This window comes from Anguilla rostrata, chromosome 5, assembly GCF_018555375.3.
Source record: "Anguilla rostrata isolate EN2019 chromosome 5, ASM1855537v3, whole genome shotgun sequence".
In the NCBI taxonomy this organism is placed as follows: domain Eukaryota; kingdom Metazoa; phylum Chordata; class Actinopteri; order Anguilliformes; family Anguillidae; genus Anguilla; species Anguilla rostrata.
Genome location: NC_057937.1, coordinates 63,082,795 through 63,110,646, shown reverse-complemented (window position 1 = coordinate 63,110,646; position 27,852 = coordinate 63,082,795). Strand labels below are relative to the sequence as shown.

General features: G+C 44.1%; 2 protein-coding genes across 5 annotated transcripts in view; both read right to left on the bottom strand.

The window, feature by feature from the left end:
- Nucleotides 1-319: 319 nt before the first annotated feature.
- Nucleotides 320-20,361, bottom strand: LOC135255909 (uncharacterized). Of its 4 annotated transcripts, XM_064337687.1 has the most exons (11): nt 19,708-20,351; nt 18,663-18,778; nt 18,220-18,316; nt 17,202-17,311; nt 16,758-16,854; nt 10,532-10,647; nt 10,035-10,137; nt 9,445-9,566; nt 6,359-6,470; nt 4,510-5,619; nt 320-4,060 (listed from the first exon to the last, which is right to left on the bottom strand). In XM_064337687.1, exons 1-11 carry the CDS (start codon nt 19,985-19,987, stop codon nt 3,978-3,980), a joined length of 2,346 nt encoding a protein of 781 aa, XP_064193757.1. In that variant the 5' UTR covers nt 19,988-20,351; the 3' UTR covers nt 320-3,977. The 4 variants fall into 4 exon arrangements, with proteins under 4 accessions (XP_064193757.1, XP_064193759.1, XP_064193760.1 ...); XM_064337689.1 differs by lacking the exons at nt 16,758-16,854; nt 17,202-17,311; nt 18,220-18,316; nt 18,663-18,778 and having other exon boundaries at nt 19,708-20,361; XM_064337690.1 differs by lacking the exons at nt 16,758-16,854; nt 17,202-17,311; nt 18,220-18,316; nt 18,663-18,778; nt 19,708-20,351 and adding an exon at nt 12,863-13,571 and having other exon boundaries at nt 10,532-10,642.
- A 378-nt stretch (nt 20,362-20,739) lies between these two features.
- LOC135256190 (uncharacterized) overlaps nt 20,740-27,852 on the bottom strand; it is a 52,648-nt gene continuing 45,535 nt past the window's right edge. The window contains exons 6-11 of the mRNA XM_064338033.1: nt 26,571-26,856; nt 26,228-26,364; nt 25,817-25,919; nt 25,371-25,495; nt 22,984-23,086; nt 20,740-22,837 (exon numbers count right to left, since the gene is read on the bottom strand). Coding sequence (XP_064194103.1) covers nt 21,963-22,837; nt 22,984-23,086; nt 25,371-25,495; nt 25,817-25,919; nt 26,228-26,364; nt 26,571-26,856 — 1,629 coding nt within the window. The 3' untranslated portion in view covers nt 20,740-21,962. The remainder of the gene's footprint in view (nt 22,838-22,983; nt 23,087-25,370; nt 25,496-25,816; nt 25,920-26,227; nt 26,365-26,570; nt 26,857-27,852) is intronic.

Genomic DNA, 27,852 nt, shown 5'->3' with positions numbered 1-27,852 from the left:
ATTTCTGCAGTTTAATTTGTCCTGGACTTTTAACCAAAGTGACGCTTTTTAAAAATTTATCTTGAATTCACCTTCCATCGCAGATGAAGACTTTCAATCCCCCGCGAAGCGAGTTCAGGCTTTTCGGCATCTTATAGCAGTTTAGGTCTTGACAGCTAACAAACTTCGATTTAAACATTGATACCACTCTGAATAAGCATTAACTTGGTACAGCATTCACCATTCAGTTCATCCAAGATGACACAGCCACTCAAGTGAAGTTCCCTGCACAAATGTTCACTAAACTCTCAAATACAAAATTATCATTCCACATAAGAAATATAAACTGAAAGGCTTTATTTGACTTTGTAAAATATGCATATGTAAATGCAAAGGCATAACATACACGTGTGTGTATTTACACTAATTTTCAAAAATGGAAAAATAAGTAAAATAAATCAAAGTGTAAAAATCATTACACGCAGACATGCACTCACTGATTATGATGGACACATTAAATATAGATATGCATAGATTTGGATATAAAATATAAACATTTATTAAAGATTTTACCAACAGTTTTAGCATGTTTATTCTGGGAAAACTGTACCATGAAACACTGGGATCTCTGTTAATAAATAATTTTTATTTTATTTTTAAGAACATCGCTAACGATGAATTCTTCTTTAGTGCAGCAGTTAGCGTATCCACTTCTCCAGAGAGACTGGGGTTCGAACCCCACCAGATCTCTGTGATTACAATACATAACTTCCCAGATTACAGTATTGTTAAAGGCAGACTATGCAGGATTTTAACTTAGAAAATAATATAAAATAACCATGCTAAGGCATATCTGTGATGCCTCTGTCTTTACGTATTTTTGCTGAATTTGTGCACCTTCACCTTTATTAGTTATTCTAAAATGTGTTTGGGATGGGTGTGGTTACAGAGCCTGTGGGATCATATTTCAGTGGAGGATTTGTTGCTAGCTAGCTAGCTACAGCCGAAATATAGCAGAGCAAAATATCGAACCACCGGGTCTCATTCAAGAACTAGAGTTAACCTTGGATTTGCTTTTCCTCACTGGTGTCAGAGATGAAGGGAATGAAACATGATAAGGAATTGGCTTGTTTTCTGTTGGATCTGTGAGTAACGTTGTTGTAGTATTACCATGATGAATGCCTGACTTTTTTTTTTTTTTTTACATTCGGGACAGATGTGACTGCAGAGTGAATCTATCGCCGTTTACGTAGCAGCGCGTTCAGCGCTAGCGATGCTGGAAGCGTGAATCGGAACCCCGAGCACTCGACCTCACACTCGCGCGACAGCAATGCACTCAACTGGCCCGTCTCTGGCCTAGAGTAGAGGATCAGGCCTAACAGTTGTAATGCAAGTGGCACACAGTTAGCAATGATTGGGCATTTTGTATATGAGCTCTGAGTGATGGCACAGCCCTTATCAGATTCACAGACAGGAGTGAGTGAGAGAGACAGCGGGAGAGGAGAGAAATGGAATGGGAGACACAGAGGAGATAAAAATGGATGCAAAAATCATAGAGGGATACTGTAAAGGCCAAATAGTATTTACCCTGTAGCACTAATCACAAAAGCAGAAATATGATCTGAACCAGAAGAGCTCTAATTACACAAAGGTGAGGTTGATGAGCTCCATTGACTGCAATAGCTTTGTGTGATGTGTTAAAATGTGACAGATCTTAAATATATGATGTTAAATTATAGATGGAGAGCTGTACTTCCTCAAGAAAAAGAACAAGGACACTAAAGTGGTAACGGTCGTAAAATATGCTGCGGATGCCGATAGTCTTTAAAGATTTCCATGCCAGTGCAACTGGGGCAGAAACGGAATTTAATAGAACATTTGATGCCATTAGAGACGGGTTTTACTGGCCTAGGATGAGCATTGACATCAGAAAATGTCAATCTTCTCTTTCTGAATGCATGGCCTCTCAAATTTCTTCAAATAGTTCACATACATTCTGATATAACCTTTAGATTTCAGCATGTGCTCAGTGCCAGAAGAACATGACGACACAAAAAACACATCCCAGTTCAAGTAAGCTTCATGTATTCACACTTCTTTGCATATAAAGTTCCCAATCCGTATGTCACTGTCCACTCCTAAATCTTTTGGAACTGCTCAGGTGTCTGAACCATTTGCACTGGTTGGGGTGGACCTGGTCCTGGGGAAACTGAGGCCAACTCCAAGAGGGAATATGTACAAACAAAGTGGGCAGAAGCCTAAGCAAGCGGAGGAAGTAGCACAATGCATTGTGGGATCTTTCTATAGGTTTGCGGCTCCACAAACAAATTCTCACGGACCTAGGAGGTGAGTTCCGGAATAAGGTGGTCCGATAACTATTAATTTTCTGTGATTTCTCAAGAACGTTTTTGCCTGAGCAGTCAGTTTCATTAACCCAAAGACAGGGGTGAGGGTAACTTCAGATTTTACGTACCATGATTGTCATCTATTAAATTCAGCTGAATATGGTGCTCTGCCAAAAGGCTCAAATTCAGAGGAGCTTTTGCGCGCCATACACACAAACCAACGGAATGGTTGAAAGGATGAATGGGACGGTGACAAGGTCATTTAGACTTGACATTTAAATGACCTTGAACCATTTTGCACAATGACTACATGTCATTGTGTTAAATATTCTACAATGCTACTGTATTGTATTAAGCAGTGCTGCGGGGGTATAATTGACCTCAGCCACTTTCTAAGCCACCCAGGATGAGGATCAGACATGGCTATAAGCTATGTTTTACAACCAAAACAGTATTTCATAAGGAGGCTAATGTTTCAGAACCTGCACTAAACTGGTGGAGGAGAAGCTTGGGACTGGGGTCTGTACCTCAGTGCAGCCATGTTTGGCTTGCAAATAAAGGTACAGATCACCACAAAGTATTCTCCATTCTACCTCCTGTTCAGCAGAGAAGCCAGATATCGGTCTGATATCCCAGAGACGTTTCGGGGGAGTACCCGTCTACATTTACTTTACTCTGATCAGGATTTTCTCTTTTCTCGAGGTACCTGACAATATAGAGGACATTGTGGCTAGGGGGGTATCTTTTCAGGGTCTAAAGCTGCAAGAAAATATTTAAAAATAGTTTCAGAAAATGTGGAAAGGGCCAATGATAAACAGAAATAACTCTGTCAGTGAGCGGTGACTGAAAGTATATGTGCCTTGTTGAAATGGTCAACTATTACTTCCGCATGTCTGACTGTCTTTGACTCCAGTGATAGGTGAAATTTTGGCAGGGAAAAAGAGGGAGCCTACAAACTCTTCACCCATGATATTAAGAGTACTACACCAGGAGAAGACTAAGCAATTTTCCTTCTTTCCCGCTCTCAAAAAGGACATTTTTAGGAAAAATCAAAGGCTATCCTGATTGACTGCTTTGCCATGACAACCATTAAGCAGGACAAGTCAAAGAGTCTGAGGAAGCTGAGAAGCTTGGTTTTCACATTTAGTAATGGTTATGCCACTGGGCATTTAATGGGTAACATTTTCTTTTTTTCCCCAGTTGGAACCAGACAAATTTGACATCCTCATTGGTGCAGTAAATGAAAACATGGGCGTTAGTGGAAAGACCGGAGGCTGTATGACGTGGAATAATGAAATAAATTTTGATTGTTAAAAACATATCGTCTCGGCGGGCGATGTGTCCCCAGAAGAGAGGGGCACGGCCCCCCAGACCCATTTCGAGATGCACAAATGTGACCAGATAATATAACACCTGAAAGCGAGTGAAAGTGGTCCATCTGACCACTGCATTCCTCGAGGGCATTCATAAGAAAGAAAACAAATATTTCACGCTGGACATGTGGAACGCTGCCCCATCCCAAGCAAAAAGGACCGCAACTCATGTGGAGCCTTTGTCTGCAAAGTAAGGATGGGATATTTGCTAATGTAAACCAGTCTAAACGTATACAGACAGAAACTATTTCCAGAGTGCATCTTATCAGGCAGTGAGATTTTATTGGAAGTGGACGCAGGGATGAGGGCCATCCACAGAGAAACAGCAGCCCCTCCACTGGGCTGTAAAGGTGTGGGTATGTACTGTGGGAAAAGACCGACTTTGGATTAGCCAGTTTCACACAAGCATTCCATCTTTCCAAGATGACTTGGTAATTATATCTATCGACTACCCATAATGCCATTTAATTTGGCATTTAGTCCGCAGTGATGCGAGTGCCTAGGTGCGATCAGTGTTCTCCCCTGAATTTTATAATGGAGTGGTGGTGGGGGGTCATGAAATTATACTATGTGAATAATCAGTTTTAAGCTGAAGGGAACTTTGACAAGGTGGACCCTACACAGGTTTATAAGCACAGTAATATAGCATACTTAAAGTGTACTTTAGGTGATGGAGGAGGAGACTTTTTTGATTGTAAACATAGAACCACAGCAAGTCTAAAAAGAAATCCTGCATAGTATGCCTTTAAGTAGGTTATGACTGATAAAATGTGTTTCTTTAGGCACAGAGGTTGGCCTCTCTCACAGGCTACCTGTAAACGGTCTCCCTCCTGCATGGAGGCCCTGGTGTCTGATGAGATTGCTTAAAAAAGAGAAACTCTTCTCGCACTGTGTGCAGCTGAACGGTTTCTCTCCCGTGTGGACCGTCTGGTGCCTCTTGAGGTATCCCGGCTGGGCGAAGCGCTTGCCGCACTGTGTGCAGCGGAAAGGTCTCTCCCCCGTGTGCACGCTCAGGTGCGTTTTCAGGCTGCACAGCTGGCTGAAGCTCTTGCCGCACTGCGTGCAGCTGAACGGTTTCTCTCCGGTGTGCACCCTCAGGTGGGTCTCCAGATTGCGCGTCCGGGAGAAAGTCTTGCCGCAGTACGTGCAGATAAAAGGCCTCTCTCCCGCGACCACGCCACAGCTGCCCTCAGAGGCCTGGACGCCGCAGAGCGAATACCTCTTCCCCAGCGAGGCTTCGGGTTTGGAATGCACCTGGTTTACCTGGCTCTCTCGCCCAGGTATGTGGGCGTGGCCGGGGTACAGGATGCCGCCGTTTCCCAGCCGAGCGGCCTCTCTGTCCGCCATTTGTTTGTAAAGTCTGTTTTTGTTAAGGGCTGGTCCTGGCATGGGCCTTTTGCTCAATGCTGAGTGCATCTCAGCTGCTGCCTTAGAGTCAGTTATATCCCTCGGGTTTGAATGCAAACAGTCGACAGAGTCGGTTATATCCCTCGGGTTTGAATGCAAAGAGGGAAAGCCGTTAATCCCCCATTCCTCTGCTGGGGAACCCGGCTGCAGCTCGGAGTGGAACGACAGGCACTCCGGGTCCGTTTCTGCAGAGTAAGAGCAACACGGATCCTCCGTCCCAGCCACAGCGCCCCCTTGTGTACAGTAAGAGCCCAGCTGGCCTGGTCTGTCAAACATGACAAACTCAGAGTCCAGACTGCTCCGTCCTCCTGGCCTGTGTTCAGCCCCTCTGTGTTGGAGTCTCCTGGTAACACTATTACACACCGACTCTGTTTTGAGGACCGTTTCCTGTCCACTGGTCTCCCACACTTCCTGTCCGGCTCTGGGAACGCCGTCGTCCCCGTCAGGAGTGTTCCGTGCGTCCAAAGCGAGAGCACCTTCAGCCCCGTCACATGAGCTCACAGCAGGACGGAAGGCTGGAAACAAACATTCAGAATGTTCCTGAATACAGCGTCCCACACCCCTGCTCCTCCCAGGTTCTGAGTTACTAAACGGCCACAACCGTTTACTGTCAACATCGCTTTCATTCTTGCATGTGCTAGACCCGGGGCTGGCAACCCAGGGCCTGGAATGCAGAGATGGTCCTGGCTCTCTCCCCATTCAAAACTATGACTGCATAGTTGGATTCAGGTTTAATTAAATCAGGCTTGATGAAGCAGTTTGGATGCACTCTGCGTTTCACCTGTCAGAACAGTCGGGCACAAACTCCGAGTCATCCATCAAGCTCTTACTAACAAGCTCAGGTGGAACAAAAACCAGAAACTTCACCGACACTCCAGGACCAAGGTAGCCAACCCCCGAGTAAGACTTAGAACACTGTGCATATGGTAAGGTTAGACTAACACTCGTATGGTAGCAGATATTAATTATAACACACCGCCGGTGGAAAACAGCATATATAGGAGCTATTACAGAAAGCAAACACACTGACTCAATGCCAAAAATGCCACTGAGAAAAGGTAGCAAATGTGGCATTTTGATACTAAAAAAAATAAAAGGATTGACACCAACGCACCACTGGATTTAAATGCATATGTATGCGGTTCCAAATTATCCAATCTGACTGCTGTATTTACCCCCTCTACTCACTCTCATTCCCTCCCACACCCACCCCCCAATCCCATCCCCCCACTCACGACCCCCCCACCCACTCACTCTCATCCCTGTTCCTCAGCTCCCCCTGACGGTGGGGGTTCCCCAGGTTCTCTTTGAGTCTCTCCTCCTTTATCAGAAGTGCTTCAGTCCTTCCCTCCTCCATGTCTGCACACTGCAACAGAGCAACAAGGGATTCAGTGTGAGCCCAGAATCCTTGGGCATCTATACACATAGACAAACTCATAGAGAAGCAATGCTACCATTAACAACCAATGAGGAAAGAGGGTTAGAGGTACGGATCTCTATAACTAAATTACTAAACACAGATGTGGGTACAGAATAAGTAGGCAGTAAATTAAGATAACTGATAAAATGGCGATTACTTGCATTTGTGACAGTTTAACAGAGACAATTACTGGCTATGACTTTCAGGCAGTGAATTGGCTCTAAACCGAAGATGGGGGGGGGGGGGGGGGATCTTCAGAGAGGAGGCCGGTATAACTGCAGGAACACGGAGAAGGAACGGAGAACCCCAATGTGTGCTTGGAAAAGAGGTGTGGAGGTCCCTCCTGACCCTTAAGCCTGCAGCAGACCCAGAGCTAAACCAGGACGCACCCAAGTGAGGCCAAGCTCAAACCGGGCGCCTCTGCTCTGACAGTATTTCGGTCTGCTCCCACCCCCCCCCCCAATCCCCACATTTCACACACTTCTGCTCAATGTGCTAGTTTGTGCGTTCACCATCTGGCCTTAGATCATTGACCGAGTTTCTGCAGGAATGGGCCTGTGAGACTCTATTCTCTAATTAATACAGCCAAGCTTGCTGTACTCTGCAGCCACATTCATCCTGCTCAAGCCCTTAAACTGGGACTAGAATATAAAACGGTTTCCCTATCGAGCAGTTGGATGAAAAGCCAGCCTGGGTCACAACACACAGTTTAAAATGCTTTTGACTCATATTCCAGCATGATAAAGTAAAAGTAAAAATTAATTTGGCACTAATTGTGACCTTGAGAGCCATTTTGGATAAGGGCTGGTGGGGAAGCCAGGCTGCAGGTGCTGTGTTAGCTTAGCTACGCTAAGTAAACACTGGGCTTGGCAATGCTTTACACTCCCACTGAAACACTATGTTACGACAGGTTCAGTACAAAAAGCAGCCATCCAATCAGCATGAAGCCCAACCCCTGAATTACTGGCGCAACAAGCTAACAACTTCAAAAGACGATTTCATGAGTCTTTAGTCATGGCTAGACCACTAGCGGTAGGGCTAAGAGTCTAGACACCAGGCTGGGCAAGGTGCCTCTACCAAGCAGGCTAGTAGCAAGCAGGGAATTACCCTAAATATGCAGTGAGTTACAGCAGTGACACTGTAGACTGGCAGTGACACAGCATTTACACAGTACAGAGATTATATTGCCGCAATGCAAAGCCATTTAAATCAAACCGCTCAGCAAGTATGGCTCATGGGATATTTATTTATTTATTTTTATGTTATATGAGTCCGACAAACTTCATATACAATCTATAAACAACAGCCACACAAAACAAACTCGGTATTTCTTAGTTTTCCTTTTTGCGGCACAGTGACATACTGTACGTAGGTTCCCTTAACAGAACGCTGTTCACATTTACTACCGATCATCTTCACTGATAACATGTCATGTTTTATATGCAAAGTGACAATTTAAGATACTAGTAGTTATAATTTCCCTGACTTGACAGCATTCCTTTAAAAAAATACAGCTTCTTCAAACCAACATTTAGGGGAAACAAATTATGTTACATTTAATGGTGTTACATTAACATGCCTGCTTACATGATATTGTATCAACAGTTCAGACTGGATGATCAAACACATTTCCATCAGATATGTTGAGAAATGCAATCAATATGGGGGAAATTATGGTTTTAAGAAGGTGAAATGGAAGGCAGTAATGGAAAGGATTCGCTGTATGAAATCTCACGTTATTCCTCTTATTTTTGGAAGCAGAGAAGACTTAAAATCTAAACTGGAAAATGGAAAGGTACAAAAAATCTGAAACCTGATCACTTGTGGACGGCAGCCATTTTGGATTTTCAGTCAAATGCAAAGAATCTGGAGCTGAAGCCCCTTGAATAATTCAGTTTATTGCAATTTTAGAGTTCAGCATGTGTAATCGCTGTCTATGAGATACACACATGCTGCATGTTTTCTGAGAAAGAGCAACTTTAAATGTATTCTGTATTCACCTGAAATACAGAAGGGTTTGCAGGAATGATATTTGAACGCTTGATATTAATTAGTAATTAATTAATTAATCATTTTACTACAAAGGACTTACTGAGTAAAGAATTCATATGCCTGTCTGCTTTCTATGCTGTTGAATTCTAAGGGCCCGTTTCTCAGAAAATCGGTTGCAACTGTACGGTCTCCCCCTTGCATGAACCCTCTGATGCGTTTTGAGATGACAAGACTGAGTAAACCTCTTCCCACACTGCATGCAGCTGAAAGGTTTCTCTCCCGTGTGAACGATCTTGTGCCTGTTCAGGTTACACGACTGGGCGAATCGCTTTCCGCACAGCGAGCAGCTGAACGGTTTCTCTCCCGTGTGAATTCTCTGGTGTATTTCAAGCTTTTTCGGACGGTTGAAACCCTTCCCGCAGAAAGTGCAAACGAACAGTTTCTCTCTCGGGTGCGTTTGTGCGTACGGGTGCGTGCTGCTATCACCGGGCTGCGTCTTTGTCTTTCCGTCTAAGTTATAAAGACCGTAAGGTGCGAAGCCTCGGCCAGCGCTTGCGTCCTGATCCCACAGCGCGTGCGTCTCATCCTCCATTAGACGGGATACAGACTCCGCCAGCACAGCCTCTGACTTAGCATCCGCGCATCCTAAAGGAAGACTACTCCCAGTCCCAACCGACGGCAGCTCTGAGTGAAACGACAGGCTCTGTGGTCCCGTTTCTGCAGAGTAAGAGCAACACGGATCCTCCGTCTCAATCACAGCGCCCCCTTGTGTACAGTAAGACCCCAGCTGGCCTGGTCCTTCAAACCTTACAAACTCAGAGTCCAGACTGCTCAGTCCTCCTGCCCTGTGTTCAGTTCCTCTGTGTTGGAGCGTCTCGACACACTCGCTCTGTCCCTCTGCTTTTAGGACAGACTCCAGTCCACTGACCTCCCAAACAGCGCGTCTGGTCCTGTGCTGCTCAGTGAGCTCCTCTGTGTGATTCGCTGCTTTATTCTGCGTTTCCACAACGGGACGATTTTCTCTGCTGCCTGCCCTCCACTCCACCGCTCCTGGAGGGAAACGAGAACAATATTAATTGTATATATATTATAATAATTAGTTAAATTAATTATTATTAACGTTAGGATACAATATTATTACATTACATTTTATTTAGCAAACGCTTTTATCCGAAGGAACATACAATAAGTGCTTACAGAAGGGGCACTGGAAGAAATACAGAACACTAAATTTTCTCCAAAAACTGCTCGAGAGAACAGCCGACAAGAGCAGGCCATTTAAATCAGATCTAAGATGTAAGTTTTTCACTGATGTTTCCACAAGGCATATGTGGTGGCTTCGGGGAGCCAACTTGTACAGAAGAAGGTGGTGGTAAAATGGAGAGGTTTACCCAAATAAATATGTAACACACAGTGTATAAAAACAGTAATAACCTCAGATACAATAGGGCATATGAAACTATGGAGCTTGTCAATTTTAACAACCAGGTTTTAAATGTTTAATCCTTTTCCACTTACCTTCCTCCTCATTTTTCATCTCTCCCTGTGGGTCTCTGTCCTCTTCCACGGTCTCCTCCTTTATAAGAATCGATTCAGTCCTTCCCTCCTCCATGTTTTCACACTGTAACAGAGAAATGAGGCCCAGTTTAAGCAGACAGGACACCAAAAACGCTTAACTTTCAGACGCACTGGAACAGAAGCATACTAACAACATAACAGGTTGCCCCTCTTTGAACCAGAGTCCCTAAAACTCTGTTAAAGTCCCCAAAACTGCACACGATACTCTAAGTGAGGTCTAGAAAAACAACTTCAGTTTCTTCAAAGATTCACATTTATAAGCTCATCAAGTTTGATTCAAATTTGGCAAATTTTGGCAAATTTTCAGCCTATGAGCAAACTTTCTAAAAGCTTGAGCCATTCCGAGGACAGGTCAAGCTTTTCTGCATCTTTACCAATCTGGTGAGATTGACCAAATGTGTGATCTGATTGGTCAGCTGCTGGTCATGTGAACTGACCTGATCTCCAATGAGATGGACCGGAGAGCCTTTTCCCGCCAGAGCGTTTGCCTCCCTAGGTCTCCTAGGGATGTCCGCCATCTGCTGATCCAGGGAAAAGTAACTCTCCTCCGGACCTAGAAAGGGGAAATTTTAAATTTTAACAACATCTATCAGCGTTCTCCCCCCACCATTAACTACAGTACAAAAAAATATTAATTTGGAACCTTCCCACATCACAACTTATAATGCCTAGCTGGCATTAATTAATACAAAAGCAAGTAAGACAATAACGTTAAAAAAAATTAGACACAGTTAACCAGTGATCAACTGTGATTTGCACAGCAAACAATGCAATAAACAAAATGAGAAACAGAATCATAAAAAAGAATTCACAGTAAAGAGTTAATTCAATTCTAAAATAGTTTATACACGTGCACTCTGGCCAGAGTAGCCATATAAACTCGGCAAGAGCCCCCAGAGTCCCACCTACCTCCCACAATACACGGCATCACATAAACCGGCAGTCTGTTTGCATGCGATGGCATCTGTGAATGAGCTGAAGCTGGGTGTGTTCACTACGGAGAAACTGGATTTTCCACAGCCCAAAGCTGATCCAGAATCAGACCACACAGCTCTAAGAGTAACCCATCCCAGTGTATGTGAATAAGGGAGGCTGATCCAGGATCAGTCGACATAGCTCTAAGAGTAACCCATCCCTGCGTATGCACATGATTGATGCTGATCCAGGAACACCACTTTGGGCCACAATCTCCAGGGTACATGCTGGGCTGATATTTTTTCTAAGGAGCACCTGTGTTCCCAAGCTGAAAAATTCAGGAGCACGCGAATGCATTCCGATCAGTAGATATATTCCTAAATATTTTATTTCCTCCCAGTTATCACTGCAAGTAAATGCTGTACAGCTCTTATATGGGAACGTAAGCAATGATTTTCAACACTTAACCAACCATTTTCTGCAATCAGTAGTGTTATCTAGATTCTCAAACTGAACTTCACGATGTTGTTTTTTAAAATTATTATTGCCATAATGTAATGGTAGCGTATAGCTACACAACGGGAATTTTAGCAGTGGAGCCAATCCCAGCGTACATCTGGAGGAGCCGTCGAGGATTCAAATGTGGCTTGCTCTTCTGATGAGTGTGTCAATCACAACTGACCATTAATTATATTATCCTCAAATAACAACTCATTAAATTACTAGATTACACTTTTGCCAGGGTGCAAAATACCATCCTGGCTGGGCCTGATGTGCACTGGGACAGGCTCCAGCCAGACAACCGGAACTTAGAATGTGTAATCCACAGAAACACGAACCTTGAAAGTTGAGTGAACTCAACAGTGCTATTGTAATAAGTTACTTAAGAGGTTTAAATTGGGAGAACCTATTTATTACAGTGCACAATCAGCCTGAAAATAATGCCAAATATAAATATACACAGCTCTCAGAAAATCAGAGAAATGCCAGTGAAGACACAACATTTATCTGATGGTCAAATAAGAGCAACTATAGGATAGGAGCTCCAATTATTATTTATTTTTAAAGCACAATCATTCCGTTTCAATTGTGTTTGTTCGAAGGAATGTGTTAGGCTATTCTTTCTGATGTTTAAAGTGAATGTGATTGGCTGTAGGTCTAGCATTCATTCACAAGAAGCCTATTATAATGTTTATAGAAAACCATTTTATAAACGGTAGTGGTGAGTTTGTCATTCAAAAGAAAAGAAAAAACATTCACAATTAACACGCTCATGGCTGTTAGTGCACTCGTGTAAACACACGATGCACTTTAATATGTGGGAAGAGATTTTAGTTCGATAGACAATACAAGAACAAGCATTATTTGGCCGACATGCCTGGAACACAACTGTCCGCCAGTTAATCAATTGCTCAAACTAAAACCAGCAAGCGTAGCTAACTGTGACACTGCTAGGTCAGTTAACAACCAACAAACCTGTTCCACGAGATCTACCGTCATGCAAGCTTTTTCACTAATTCGAACAAGGCACATCTCATTCAACAGCTAGAGATCTTTGTTGAGCTGCTAATTATAAGAATCAGGTGTGCCAAATTATGGATGAACTGAAAACCTGCAGGATGGTAGATCTTCATGAACAGGTGTAGTCACCACTGTGCTAGGCGAATATCGCTCTGTATCGTGTGTGAGCGAGTGCAGACATTAGAAATATTTTAGCCCCACCCCCAAAACAGAAAGAATGCAAACGGATTTCAAGATCCTTGGCGGCTGTGCCGATGCAAAACGAAATACCTATTTTCAGTTATTTGGCTAAATACAGTGAATTAGTTGGGTAAACAGCCGTGTAAATTACCTGTAGTTCCTTTTATTTCACTGCAAACGTTAGGTCCGTCCGACCGAAGATGTACAGGGCTTTCTAGTATTATTGTTTTCTGTGGACATCCGTTGACCAGCCGCCGCTCCATCACCTGTAGTTTCCGCCGGAGAGCGTCGTTCTCCTTCTTGCTATGAGACATTTCCAAACGTAAAACCGCATAACCATCATCCACGATTTTGCAGATTTCAGCCACTGCCGTATTAGCCAAGACTTCCATGATGGACGCCAACTGTTTATGCAAAACACGATTCGACATTGTCGTGGCCAAACAGTGTCCCGTGGCTTTAACAATGTCTCCAGGAGAGATTCTCCCAAATTGCAGGACAATAACGATTATCAGTCGGAGAAGAGTAGCCTAAGATATTGCTGTAAATCGTCACTATAGCCTATTTAGCTGGAGCACCGACTACTTCCGGCCTACGGATGATATTTTTTTACAGTATCTGGGCGGGACGGAATTAAGACTGTACCGTAAAAACTGGAAAATGGCCGCAGTTGCATTCAATCTTTTTTTTGCAGGTGCGAATGCACAGACGTCAAACTCCAGTCCTGGAGGGCCGCAGTGGCTGCTGGTTTTCTGGATGTTGTTAGCACACGCGGTTCATTAAAGTCATTGAGTGGCTAAGGAATCCACACACCTTGTTCTCAAGGCCTTAATTGGCAGCTGACTAAAAAGGAAACCAGAAAAACCGGCACCCACTGCAGCCCCCTTAGAATTCAGTTTGACACCCTCGTGCTAATGCGGCGCCTTGAATGTATGGGTATTCACAGCAAAGTTTCACTAACTGCGAATAAATACACGGAAATACGGACTGGATTTAGCGTGCCGTGAAGCAAATGTTACATTTAATGTAAATTAAATTACAATCCGATATGTTTATTTACTATTTCAATCAATATGGGGGAAATTATGGTTTTAAGAAGGTGAAATGGAAGGCAGTAATGTAAAGGACTCGCTGTATTTAATTTCGCATTATTTTGCTTACTTTTGGAAGCAGATAAATTATTTAAATTCTAAGCTGGAAAATGGAAAGGTACAAAAAAAAAAAAAAGCTGAACCCTGATCATTTGTGGACGGCAGCCATTTCAGATTTTCTATCAAAAGTAAATAAATCTGGAGCTGAAGCCCCTTGAATAATTCAGTTTTTTATTGCAATTTTATAGTTTCGCATGTTTAATCGCTGTTTATGATACAGTCATGCTGCATGCAGGGGCGTAGGACCAGAGTTTGACATGGGGGGGAGGGTGATAGCACATTTGCTCTCCAGTCCCTACTCCTGCCCGCCCCCACAATAAATATTATAGTTAGTGGAAAAGTTCATTGGTTCCACCAGAGCCAGCTATGGGTATTAAAGATGCAGATACATGCTAACCTCATCCATTCTCACCCGCAAGAGCTGGCTTTGCTGTTTCTTTATTGATATGCATGTATGTGAGATATCTCTTAGTCAGCAATTTGGCTAACAGTACAAACCCTCAAGAATGAAAGTATCATGTTTAATCACCTGAATTGAACCGTATCTAACTTTCTGATATTGAAATGAGTGATTTAAATACATCACAAACATTCTATTTGTTCATTCATAATAAATGTGTAATAAATGAGTCTTACACAGAGTGTGGGTTGCAGATGAAGCATGCCAACTGAACAAGGTAGAAGAGCTACTCATTACCTCACCACCTCCCCTCCACCTGTCTACACCTCAACACCACCACCCCTCCACCTGTATACACCACAACACCACCTTCCCTCCACCTGTCTACACCTCAACATCACCTCCCCCCCACCTCTCCTCCCATCCAAACCCTCTACTGACACATATGGACTCTATCAAATCTATATAAATGTATTTATTTACATTATCTGAGAATATGACACAGAGAAAGACAGAAAGATAAGATAGATAGTTTTTCTTCAAAAAGAAATTCTTTTTCAGTTAGTTTATAGTTTTGTAACATATAAACATATACAAAAAAGTCAGAATTCCCCTTTCCCCCTATCAAACTTTCATTCTCAAAAAATAAACAAAGAAATATTTGGCCACAAAGAACTCAACATGGGGTGATTTTTTAAAGATTGGACTCCATTGAAAGGAATAATACTTGCTGTATCGGGTGGACTGCCCTTCAACAACCTTTCAAAATAAATGTACATGTTGAACGTTTTTTTTTGGGTTCAATTATTGAGTTGGGGGAGACGAGTTTAACCGTATCCAATATTGGAGGAGGGACATGTCCCCCCCCACGCCCCCTGCTTTCCCCCATGTCCCTGGCTGCATGTTTTCTGAGAAAAAGCTACTTTAACTTAATTCTGCATTCAACTGGAATACAGAAGGGTTCACAGGAATGTCATGTGGATGCTTAATACTCATTATTCATTACTCATGTTTACTTTCACTGCAAATGACTTAATGATTAAATAATTCATATGCCAGTGTGCTTTCTATGCGGCTGAATTCTTAGGGACCTTTTCTCAGAAAATCGGTTACAGCTGTACGGTCTCCCCCTGGCATGAACCCTCTGATGCATTTTCAGATGACAAGACCGAGCAAACCTCTTCCCACACTGCATGCAGCTGAATGGTTTCTCTCCCGTGTGAACGATCTTGTGCCTGTTCAGGTTACACGACTGGGCGAATCGCTTTCCGCACACCGAGCAGCTGAACGGTTTCTCTCCCGTGTGAATTCTCTGGTGTATTTCAAGCTTCGTTGGGCGGTTGAAGCCCTTCCCACAAAAACCGCAAATTAGCACTTTCTTTCTTGTGTGGATTTGCACATGCGAGCTGGAGTCATCAGACAGACTATTCCCAGACCCAACCGATGGCAGCTCTGAGTGAAATGACAGGCTCTGCGGTCCCATTTCTGTAGAGTAAGAGCAACATGGATCCTCTGTCTCAGTGACAGCGCCCTCTTGTGGACAGTAAGACCCCAGATGGCCTGGTCTTTCCAGCATTACAAACTCAGAGTCCAGACTGTTCAGTCCTCCTGCCCTGTGTTCAGCTCCTCTGTGTTGGAGCGTCTCGACACACTCGCTCTGTCCCTCTGCTTTTAGGACAGACTCCAGTCCACTGACCTCCCAAACAGCGCGTCTGGTCCTGTGCTGCTCAGTGAGCTCCTCTGTGTGATTCGCTGCTTTATTCTGCGTTTCCTCAACAGGACGTTTTTCCCTGCTGCCTGCCCTCCACTCCACCGCTCCTGCAGGGAATACGATAAACAATATTATTACTTTAACTATTAGGATTAAATATTATTACATTTTATTTAGCAGACACTTTTATCCAAACAACATACGATAAGTGCATACTGAAGGTCATTGGAAAAAATACAGAACCCAGGCCCGATAAGATACAATATTATTATTACATACACTGTATAACCAAATGTACCTGTTAAAGATGGCGGATTACAAGAGATTTACCCAGTTAGTGGCGGCAGTTGCATGATCAGATATTAACACAAATTCTACAAATCCACCGGATATTCAGCTCCTGCATTCCTTCCATCCTCTCTGCTTCTCAACTACAGCAGATTCCAGTCGGTAACGAGAGTATTGCACTTGATCATGCCTCTTAATGACATTTTAGAAGATGCATCTAACATTTCAGATTCAATGGTAGAGAAACAGAACTTTCAATGTGAAGAATGCAGAACTAAGCATTTGGCGAGAATAAAGAAACTGATACTGCAGAATAGACACATTGCCCATGTTAAGAGCAAAATGGAGAAGTTTACCCAAATAAACATGTGAGCACATAAAGTATATAACAACAGTAATAATCTCAGATACAATAGGGCATATGAAACTATGGGTTCATCTGACAGCTTCTGAACTTTATTAACCAGGTCTTAAATTTTAAACCCTTTTGCACTTACTTTGCTCCTCATTATTCATCTCTCCCTGTGGGTCCTCTTCCACGGTCTCCTCCTTTATAAGAACCAGTTCAGTCCTCCCCTCCTCCACGTCTGCACACTGTAACAGGAATAAGGCCAAGATTTATAGGACTGGACACCAAAACAATTAACTTTCAAACACACTGAATAAGCAGCATACTAATACCGAAATTAAATGTGCTTGAAAAACAATTTAATGAAAAAACTTGAGTTTCGTCACAATCAGTCAAAAACCTACAGGCCCACAGATTAATATTAAAAGCACATCAAGTTTGATTCAGATTTATTCAGGCCATTTTTTTAAAAGTTTGAGACGTTCAGAAGACACAGGTCAAAATGCTTTTATTCTGCATCACTAACAATCTGGTAAGATTGACCAAATGGTGTGATCTGATCAATGGTCAATTGCTGGTCATGTGAACTGACCTGATCTCCAATGAGATGCACCGGAGAGCCTTTCTCCGCCAGAGCGTTTGCCTTCCTAGCTCTCCTAGGGACGTCCGTCATCTGCTGATCCAGGGAAAAGTAACTCTCCTCTGGAACAATAAGGGGGGGAAATTTTACATTTTAACAACAACTATCAGCGTTCTCCTGCCACCATGAATAAGTTTTATTAAATCATAGTGTGCTCTTTCGCTAACAAGACTAATAGATCCAGTAAAATATTTACAATTATGTGAACAAAATTTTATTACTCTGTGCACATACAAAAAACAAAATTACCAAGTTCATGCAACTAAGAATTTAGTACTTAGCAAATGTACAAAAAATAAAGCTATTTGTGGGGTTAAAAAAAACAAAGGATGGCAAAATTCCATCCATCCGTCTTCTATACCGCTTGTTCCTGGTCAGGGCAGGGGGGGGGGGCCTATCCCAGCATACATCAGGTGGAACCGGCCAGGATTCGCACACAGCTAGCTCTTCTGATGAGTATGTCAATTGACCATTAATCATATTATTATCAAATAATAATAATTAATCAAATGTTACTAGATTACACTTTTGCCAGGGTGCAAAATACCATCCTGGCTGGCCCTGATGTGCACTGGTAAAAAAACAGAACTTTTAATGTTCAGAATGCAGAACTGATCATTTGGTGAGGAAATAGAAACGGATACTGTAGAAGAAACAGACACACTGCCCATGTTAAGATCACAATAATTCTCCAAAAACTGCCAGAGAGAACAGCCAACAAGAGCAGGCCATCTAAATCAGATTTCAGACAGTTCTTCACTGATGTATCCACAAGTCGCCTTGTGAAGCCAACTTGTACAGAAGGATGTGGTGGGAAAATAGATAAGTTTACCCAAATAAATATGTGAGTACATACAATATATAACAGTAATAACCTCAAATACAATAGGGCATATGATACTATGGGTTCATCTGACATCTTCTGAACTTTAATAACCAGGTCTTAAATTTTAAACCCTTTTACACTTACCTTGCTCCTCATTTTTCATCTCTCCCTGTGGGTCCTCTTCCACAGTCTCCTCCTTTATAAGAACCAGTTCAGTCCTCCCCTCCTCCACGTCTGCACACTGTAACAGGAATAAGGCCAAGATTTATAGGACTGGACACCAAAACACTTAACTTTCGAACCCATTGAAAAAGAAGCATACTAATATAATCTTAATATCCTAAATGAAATGTGCTTGAAAGACAATTTAGTGAAACAACTTCAGTTTCTTCACAATCAGTCACCATCAAGTTTGAGTCAAATTGATTCAAACTTTAAAAGTCCAGGCAATTTTTCAGCAAACTTTTAGAAGTTTGAGACATTCAGAAGACACAGGTCACTACGCTTTTATTCTGCACCCTTCCAATCTGGTAAGGTTGATCAAATGGTGCGATCTGATTGGTCAGCTGCTGGTCATGTGAACTGACCTGATCTCCAATGAGATGCACCGAAGAGCCTTTCTCCGCCAGAGCGTTTGCCTTCCCAGCTCTCCTAGGGATGTCCACCATCTGCTGATCCAGGGAAAAGTAACTCTGATCCAGAACTAGAAGGGGGAAATTTTAAATTTTAACATCTATCAGTGTTCTCCCCCCACCATTAACTACAGTACAAAAAATATTAATTTAGATACTTCCCACATCGCAACTTATAATGCCTAGCTGGCATTCATTAATACGAAAGCAAGTGAATAAGACAATGAATAATGTAATAAATGAAATACAGTTAACCAGTGGTCAACTGTGATTTGTGCAGCACATAAACAAAATGAGAAACAGAATCATAAAAAAGGAATTCCAAAACAGTTACAGTCCACTCTGACCAGAGTAGCCATATCAACTCTGTAAGAGTCGATTTAACACAGAATATTTTACTGTGTACAACCCAGAGCCCCGCCTACCTCTCACAAAACACAGCATCATATAAAAGCTGCCAATCTGTTTGCGATGCCATTTGTGAATGGACTGAAGCTGTGTGTATTCACTGTGGATTTTAGTATATTCGTAGCATCCCAATTAGTTTATGTGCTAGTAAATTATTTTTTCCAGTTTGGAAAAAACATTTTCTGCAATCTATTTTTTGGGGGGAATAATTTTTAGTTTGATAGCACTTAACAGACAATACAAGAAGAACAAGCATTTACTTTACTGACACGTCCGAAACGCAACTGTACGACAGTTAACCAATTGCTCAAACAAAATAAGCCAGTAAGCGTAGCTACCTGTGACATTCTGCTAAGTCATTTAACCCATGCCGGTCCAGGATCAGGATTGGTCACCACTGTGCTAGGCGAATATCGTGCCGTAAGAGCGAGTGTATATGTTTATGAGTAGAGGCGTCAGAAATAGTTTAGTCCCGTCCCCAACACACAAAGAATGCAAACAAATTTCAAGATCCTTGGTGTTTGGGCTGACGTAAAATGATTTATTTGGCCAGCTACAGTGAATTAGTAAGGTGAACAGTCGTGTAAATTACCTGTAGTTCCTTTCATTTCACTGTAAAGGTGAGGTCCGTCAGACCGAGGATGTACAGGGCTTTCTCGCATCTTCGTTTTTTCCGGACGTCCATGAAGCAGCCGCCGCTCCATCACCTGTAGTTTCCGCCGGAGAGCGTCGTTCTCCTTTTTGCTTTGAGATATTTCCAAACGTAAAACCGCATAACCATCATCCACGACTTTGCAGATTTCAGCCACTGCCGAATTAGCCAAGACTTCCATGATGGACGCCAACTGTTTATGCAAAACACGATTCGACATTGTTGTGGCCAAACACTGTCCCTTGGCTTTAACAATGTCTCCAGGAGAGATTCTCTCAAATTTCAGGGCAATACAAATTTTCTGTCAGAGAAGTGAAATGTATTCGTGCACGTCGTCAAACCAAATGTAGGCTACTTCCCTAGAGCACCAACTACTTCCGGCCTGCGAATGAGGCGTGACGGAATTAAAACTGTACCGTAAAAACGGGAAAAAGGCTGCAGCTCTTCTTCATGTTGCATTCGTTTTGGCTTGACCAGCCCTATAAACGCGAATGTCTGTGACTGAGTGATGAAGTTACACCGCGCATGTCTGTGATTGAGTGATGAAGTTACACCATTGGTCGGCCAGTTCGGTCCAGCCATATACTAGGTTTTAACCTGGTCTTGTTTTTAGAGATCCTAAAGCGTTACCTCGAATGTAGGCCTAGAGGTTTTCATAACCAAGTTTCACAAACTGCGAATAAACACATGGAAATACGAACTGTGTGTTCTGCCGCCCCATATGCCAGTGTTTTCCAGAGTAAGTGGAAGTCCTTTGATTAAATTCTATCAACATTTGACTGAGCTTGCCTTAAAATGAATTTTGGCTTGTCAAAGTGCAGAAAGGTCAGCTCCTTTCAACATAGTCTCAGGAACACTCAATTCCACGATGCTGATGAGATTTGATCTCTATTTCCTTATAAAACTTGTTTGAAAGTTTTTCTTCGCATCATTTAGATGTGGGGGGTTTAAACCACTGCTTGACACAAGGAAGACATTCATTTGTTTATTCCTGATAAATCAACACATTTAAAACCCTTGCTTGAGAACGTTTATTGCATTTCCGTATTTTAATACTGATGACACTGACACAGCTCTCTGTAGTAACTTTTGACCGGTAGCGTCCCTTTCATTGTCCTTTGAAGCATGTACCTTATTCCTGACAAAGGAAATCATGCTGTCTTTTGTGTGTCACAGTGTACAGTGGGGGTAAAATATGCAAACAATTTAATGTGAAGTAAGGCACAGTTATAAATGGTTGCTAAAACTATAAAAACACCATGAACACCTTCTACTGGGATGGCAATTTCATTCTTCTGCGTTCTAATAATATATAGTTGTCTTTGGATTAGCAACTGACTTGAAAACGCCTGTACGACCCTGTTTCACAAAGCAGGATTATTTCTGAGATCGCTAGATAACTGCACGGAGTAAAACCCGGGACCTTCCCAAATCCGGGACATGGACTGAGTTAAAAAGAGCTGTTCCGGGTTTTACTCAGTGCAGTTATCCAGCTAACTCAGTAACCCTGCTTTGTGAAATACCCGCTTGGGTTATGGAGTTAGCTGGATAACTGTGTCGAGTAAACCCCAGAACAGCTCTTTTCAGTCTACTTCAGTCCATGTTCCAGACTTGGGAGGGATCCGAGTTTTACTCAATGTAGTCCTGCTTCCTGATACAGGCCCCAGATGAACTGACTTTCGGTCAGAATAATGACATGTAACCACACAAGGACTATCATAGCATAAAACAGGCAGGCTCCCCACCCCTTCAGCTCTACAGCAGCTCAAATCTGCCGGGGTATGTTCAAATCACTGCCTGGATTTGCTTGTCAGTTTGAAATATCCACTCAAATTTAAACTGTCCATTATTGACGTAAGAACAAGGGCTTCTTGATCCTGACTGAGGGTGGAGCCACCGTGGACCATCAATCACTGATTCACGCTGTACGAACCAATCACAAGACTTTGATCCCCACAGCGATGATTGGTTCAGACCAGCAAATCACTGGTAATGCAGCTGCTTCCTTCACGCGTGCATCCCTCTCCAGCGCTGCAGCACTGGAACTCAGCAGCTGACGGATGTGACAGTTAAACTCATGCATCTTCGAATGTTTATTAAAGTGTGAAGTACACCAAGTTGCAACCTCTGACACCCTGCATCTAGGAAACACAGACTTCACGGTTTTCCTTTAGCCAGTTCAGGTTTACGCCCCCTCATCGGACGTTGTACACGCCGGAATGGCTCCGCTGCTGGTGTATCCTGAGGTAGCTCCTCTCGGAAAACCTCTTCCCGCAGTGCGCGCAGGCGAAGGGCCTCTCCCCCGTGTGGATCCTCTGGTGCATCTTCAGCTGGTGCAGGTGGGAGAAGCGCTTCTCGCACAGGGTGCAGCTGAAGGGCTTCTCGCCCGTGTGCACGCGCTGGTGTCTCTTCAGGTTGCCGGAGTGGGAGAAGCGCTGCCGGCACTGCGTGCAGCTGAAGGGCTTCTCGCCGGTGTGCACCCGCTGGTGGATCTCCACCTGCTTGGGGAAGCTGAAGCCCTTCCCGCAGAACGAGCAGAAGAAACGCTTCTCCCGCCCGCCGGCGCGTCCGTGAGCGCCGCCAACGCCGCCGACGCCGCCCTGGCCAAACCCGCTCCCGCCAAAGCCGTCGGAGCCGCACTGCGCGTTCTCCCCGGCCGCCAGCAGGGGGAGCTGCGGGCGCAGTTTGGAGCCGATCAGCCCCGGGTCGGCCTTCCAGTCCAGCGGGCCCAAGGACGCCAGAGAGGTGGCAGAGTCGTCCGCGGCAGGGGGGGGGAGCTCCGGGGGGGCCAGCGGGCCGCCCGCCATCCCGTACGGGCACGGGGGACCCCCCATCCCCATGCTGTCCCCATCACCTCCCCCCCGGGAGAAAAATGGCCGGGACAGTCCGGGCCCCTCGAACATCAGGCACTCCGCGTGCCCCCGCAGCCCCCTGGCCACGCCCCGTCCCTTAGGCTCCTCCCCCAGGACGGCCGCCAGCCCGCCGACCTGCCAAACGGGCCTCGCCTCCTCCTCCGGGTAATTGGCTGCCTGACCCACATCATCGCCTTCAGAGCCGGAATCCTCAGCCCCTGGAGAGAACACCGACACTATCATCACCTGGCTACAGGTAACAGGTAACTATTAACAGGAGTGGCTCAGCAGTGATACACCGTGTGTAGGATAATCTCCTTCTGAACCCTCCACGACCCCCTCATACCCCCCTCACTCCACTTACTCTCCTGCCTGGAGTTCATCTCACTCTGTGGGTCTCGGTCCTCTTCCAGTTTCTCCTCCTTTATCAGAAGCGATTCAGCCCTTCCCTCCTCCGTGTCTGCACACTGCAACAGAGGATTAAGGACATCAGTCTGATGTGGCTTTACCTGTCCCGCAGGCAAACACACTGCATCGCACACAACCAGAAATCACCCCAGTCCCACCCGAACCCAGAGTTTGGAAGTCCCGTGATGTCAACAAGAAAAGCAAAAATACCCATACATCTGAGAATGCGTAAAGTAATAATCCCTTTCGGTCCTTAATGGTCTCACCAGAACCAGATGTGCATTGGTTCTGTGGAGGTTTGACCGACTCTTTCAAATGTTGTGATGTATGCTTTTATGGATTTGTTGCTTGCAGAAAAATCCACCTCAGTCATATACATATATTTGACTACAGAGAGGCTATGATTTAGGTGGTGTGAATAGGCATAACATTTGATGAGCACGGATATCCTTTAAAATGCATTCGATCCATGCAACTGCCTTGGTGGTTGGTTCTCAGTATTATATGGGAAACACAGCTCCTTGATTAAAGCTGTACACACCGTGTGAGCAAAGTGATCTCTATGCAGACTCATTAACACAGAGAATGGGGTCTTAGTGAGGAATGCCTCTATATGTCCAGCAGCTTCTACAGCAGTGAACCTCTGTACCAGCAGTGACTCCAATTTACACAGTACAGTGACTGAAGATTTACTCAGTATAGTGACAGGATTTACTCAGTACAATAACTACATTTACTCAGTACAGTGACCGTAGATTTAGTTCAATAACTACATTTACTCAGTACAGTGACTGGTTTACAGTACCTATGGAGGGTTAGTGCAGAGCCTTTTAAATCAAACAGCTCGACAAGTCTGGCTCCAATTCCCTTTTTTATTCTTCAACAAACTACAAATACAAAGTATCAACAACAACATCATTCACACAAGGCAATTTCAGTACCATGTAATCGTGTATTCAGAGATCTCGGTGAATAAAATAACAAAAATTGGAAATTATATTTGATTTCACAATTTTCATTTACTCAGGCGTGTTTTTGTTATGACAGACTGTCTGTTCTTATGGGAATAAGAAGCTTCAATGGCTGTATTCATAAAAAATAAGAAGAAAAACAAAACAAGTGTATTTGCTAATGTTGGACAAGCCATTTCCAACTAAATGTTATGTGAACTAAGACGCATTCATGCACATTTTCCCAAGTCAACACTAATTTGTTTAAACTTTTTGTCAAAGTCCACGTCCAAATGATTTCCAGATGAAAATACTGCTATTGATGTTTGGAAAAGAACATATGCACAACATGTTATGATTTATAGGTAATGGATTATATCTACTGTGCAGTCTTTTTTTGGCCAATCGTAATCGATGCATATCATCTGACGCTGTATACAAGTGAATGGTTTCTCTGTTGGTGAATTCTAAGGTAACTTCTTTCAGCAAATCTTTTTCCACAGTGTGCACAAGCGTACGGTCTCTCTCCAGTGTGGACCTTCTGATGCATCTTGAGTTGGTGTAGGTGGGAAAACCGCTTCTCACACTGCGTGCAACTGAACGGTTTCTCTCCGGTGTGAACTCTCTGGTGTCTTTTGAGATTGCCCGCCTGCGCGAACTGCTTGCGACACTGTGTGCAGCTGAACGGCTTCTCCCCCGTGTGGACCCTCTGGTGTATCTCCACCTTCTTCGGGCAGCTAAAGCCCTTACCGCAAAACGCACAGAAGAACCTCTTCTCCCTGGAGCTGGCTCTCAGCGAGAGTGCGTCACTGTGCTCCGAGGCGGAGAGGCGGTCACCACACGGGCCGTACTCGAGCGCATCCGGGGCACTGAGCTCTGCCGCTGCCGTCTCCTGCCTCGCCAACATTCGGCTTTTTACGGGGCGAGGGTCGGCAGTGTTCTCTGGGAGTCTCTCCTCTCCCTCTCTGCGCTCACCGAAACCTTTGAGAGGCGAGCGACCCGTTTCCGGAAAGGTCTCTCTGCTCCACGCCGCCCGCAGCTCAGCTTCCTGTTTAACGGGCGCCGAGTCGATCACTACAATGTCTGTCTTCCAATCGAGAGAGGACAGCGAAGACACGCTATTACCCGAACCCTCCTCCGCGGCGGAGACCGACCGCGACTTAGCTTGAGCCAAAATGGCTTCCGAGTCTGCCGCTGCGCTGTACAGGCAAGACGAGTCACCGGCCTCCGCGTCACCATCCTCTTGAGAAAAGAAAGTCCCCAGATGACTGTTTCTCTCAAACAACACACACTCAGAGCCCAGACTGCGTTCATATCCTCTATCCTGGAGCCTCCTGGGAGCAACACTATTACTCTCCTCCTCTGCTTTGAGGACAGATTCCAGTCCACTGACCTCCCAAACACCGTGTCGGGTCCGGTGCTGCTCAGTGCCCGTGAGCTCCTCTGTGCCTTTTCCCGGGCCGGTCTGTGAGTCTGTCGCTGGGGATCTTTTGCCTCCTTCGGCTCCCAAATCCACAACTGCAGAGAATGTGAAAGCCAACGTCAATATGCGTTATAAATATGCAGTCACACGAGAGGCTACTTTTTAAAAAATTCAAACTTTATCAATTGTTCCATAAAGCGCATGGGTTGTCAAGAATGATGAAACGGCGATGGAGTGCACTGGAATTTCTCTGAATGTTTATAAAGCCATTTAAAAAAATTATATGTCCTCTCCCCTCAGATGATTATGCTAATCTGCTGAAAAGGATGTGATTTTGATAAGTCTGTGACATATACTCTTGCATTTCACTTGTGCGTCTCATGAATCGCTGCTTCATCTCAGTCTTCCTCACTTACTCTCTCCAGGAAAATGGGGTCCTTTCAGTGGGTCACTCTCCTCTTCCTGTTTCTCTTCTTTGACAGGAAGTGACTCTGACCTTTCCTCCTCCAGGTCTACACACTGAAACAGAGGAACGCAGTCATCAGCCTGACAGACACCAGTCAATCAAACGTTAGTCTCAGCCCAAGACAGGTCAATGGTTGTGTTAGCCTGAACTGCAGCCTCTATTTAGAGCCTCACCTGCAGAAGATCATGATTTGTCAGAAATGGTAAATCACCATTGATTTATTAAACACAGCCCATCCCTGAATTTGGGTGAAAAAAATCTCAGTGATCAACAAATAAAATGTGCTTGTCCATATTAATGTTAGAGCATAGCTACTTGAAATATATACTGTCACAGGCATCAGCATTTCGCATCAGCAGACCTCGTCCCACGTGACCACGGGGTGCGTCGGAGCTCCGTCTCCATCCACGGCCGTGACGTCAGCCTCTCCATCTCTAGTCAAACCCCGGTTCGTCGGTTTGCGGAAAACCCTCTGTGCACCTGGGAAAGGGCCCTCTTCTGTAATACAGGCACAGCTAATTTAGCCAACGATTAAATTACACAGATTATTATAAAACGTATACATATTTTTAATTATGAAGGCGGCAAAATAGCATTGACATTTCTGTTTTTTAAAAAGCAGTACAAATACTAATCGATGATAGATGTTATATTAAATTATAATATAGGCTACACGTTGCGATATGGTTTTTGTGTTAACTTGCCTCTCGTGGTTCGTCTTAGTGCGCTGCAGACCTTAGTTCTGTCAGGTCGGTTGTTTACAGAGGCATCTCTCGCGACCCGCATCTCCATCAGCTGCAGTTTCCTCTTCAAAGCTTTGTTCTCTTTTCGGCTTTCGGACACTTCCAGTCGTAGAACCGCGTAGCCATCATCTACGAGTTTGCAGATCTCTGCCACGGCCGCGTTCGCCAGCACCTCCATGATGGAGGCTAGCTGGGTATGAAAGGAAACACAGTTCGACATTGGATACTTCACTCCCTGTCCCAAAGATCAATTTCGAAGAAACTGTGATTTTAGGGGGGCTTACTACGGTACGACTGGACCCTAAAAGTTCACAATTACTGAGGTGTAAAAAATATGCCAGCTCTCACGGTCGCTTGTGCCCTTCTGTGTGTTTACTTCCGGGCTGGCGAGGAAGCCACAAACGATGCGCGTCCGCGGCGCAGAATCGCTACCTTATTCACTGTAATACGGGCCATTTAAGATTTTGCAGAATGAATACCCGTCAATACTGTAGGCTTGTGCGGTATCTGGATCCTATCTGACCTTACGATTTCTTTTTCTACAGATCAAATTGTATTGTATAAAACAACTTTCATCTTCTGCCTGAGTACTTGTAACCGAAGCACATATTCCTAGAACGGTTGTTGAAAAAATCGTTTTTCCTTATGAAATCAGAGATTTCGACCTAACCCACTCTCATACAGTGATAGCAAGCATACATTCCCTCTCCCACACACGCACACACAGACAGACACCCACACAGCTGAGGTTATAGCACAGGATTCCCAATTGACGTTCACATATGCTGAAGACAAAGCAACATCACACACAACTGCAAGTACAGACCCCTGATGCACTTTATTTATCTCCCTATTTAACCAGAGGAGGAGCCTGTACTGGACAAGCCTCTATGCACAACTCTGGTCCTGGAGGGCAATTCTGCATTCTGGTTTATACTCCAACCAATTACCTTAGTTTCAGTTTTCTGACAAATCTATAAACTATGCAGGTTCATTCTTGTGCTTGAGCACAGTAAAATCTTTAGGATACACTATAGTCTATGGCTGTAGCTGGTAGTTCTGCTGATTAAATAATTAAGAGCAGAAGTTGCCACAAAACCCCGAAATGGATCGGCCCTTGTGCACTCCCGTATTATGGACCCACTTGCTTAAGAGCTGCCATTATCCAGAATGTCTAATACAAATACTGAAGCAGCAGCTCATGTCAAGTCACCTCCAAGGTGGAGTTAAATTATCTCATGAC

Excerpts from the sequence above, each read along its gene's own strand:
- LOC135255909 (XM_064337687.1), bottom strand. The coding sequence starts at position 19,987 with ATGTCGAATCGTGTTTTGCATAAACAGTTGGCGTCCATCATGGAAGTC. Across the intron at positions 10,138-10,531 it reads TCCATCTCATTGGAGATCAG|TGTGAAAACATGGAGGAGGG; the intron begins GTCAGTTCACAT and ends TCTCTGTTACAG. Across the intron at positions 4,061-4,509 it reads AGGAGGGAGACCGTTTACAG|TACATACCCACACCTTTACA; the intron begins GTAGCCTGTGAG and ends CTTTTCCCACAG.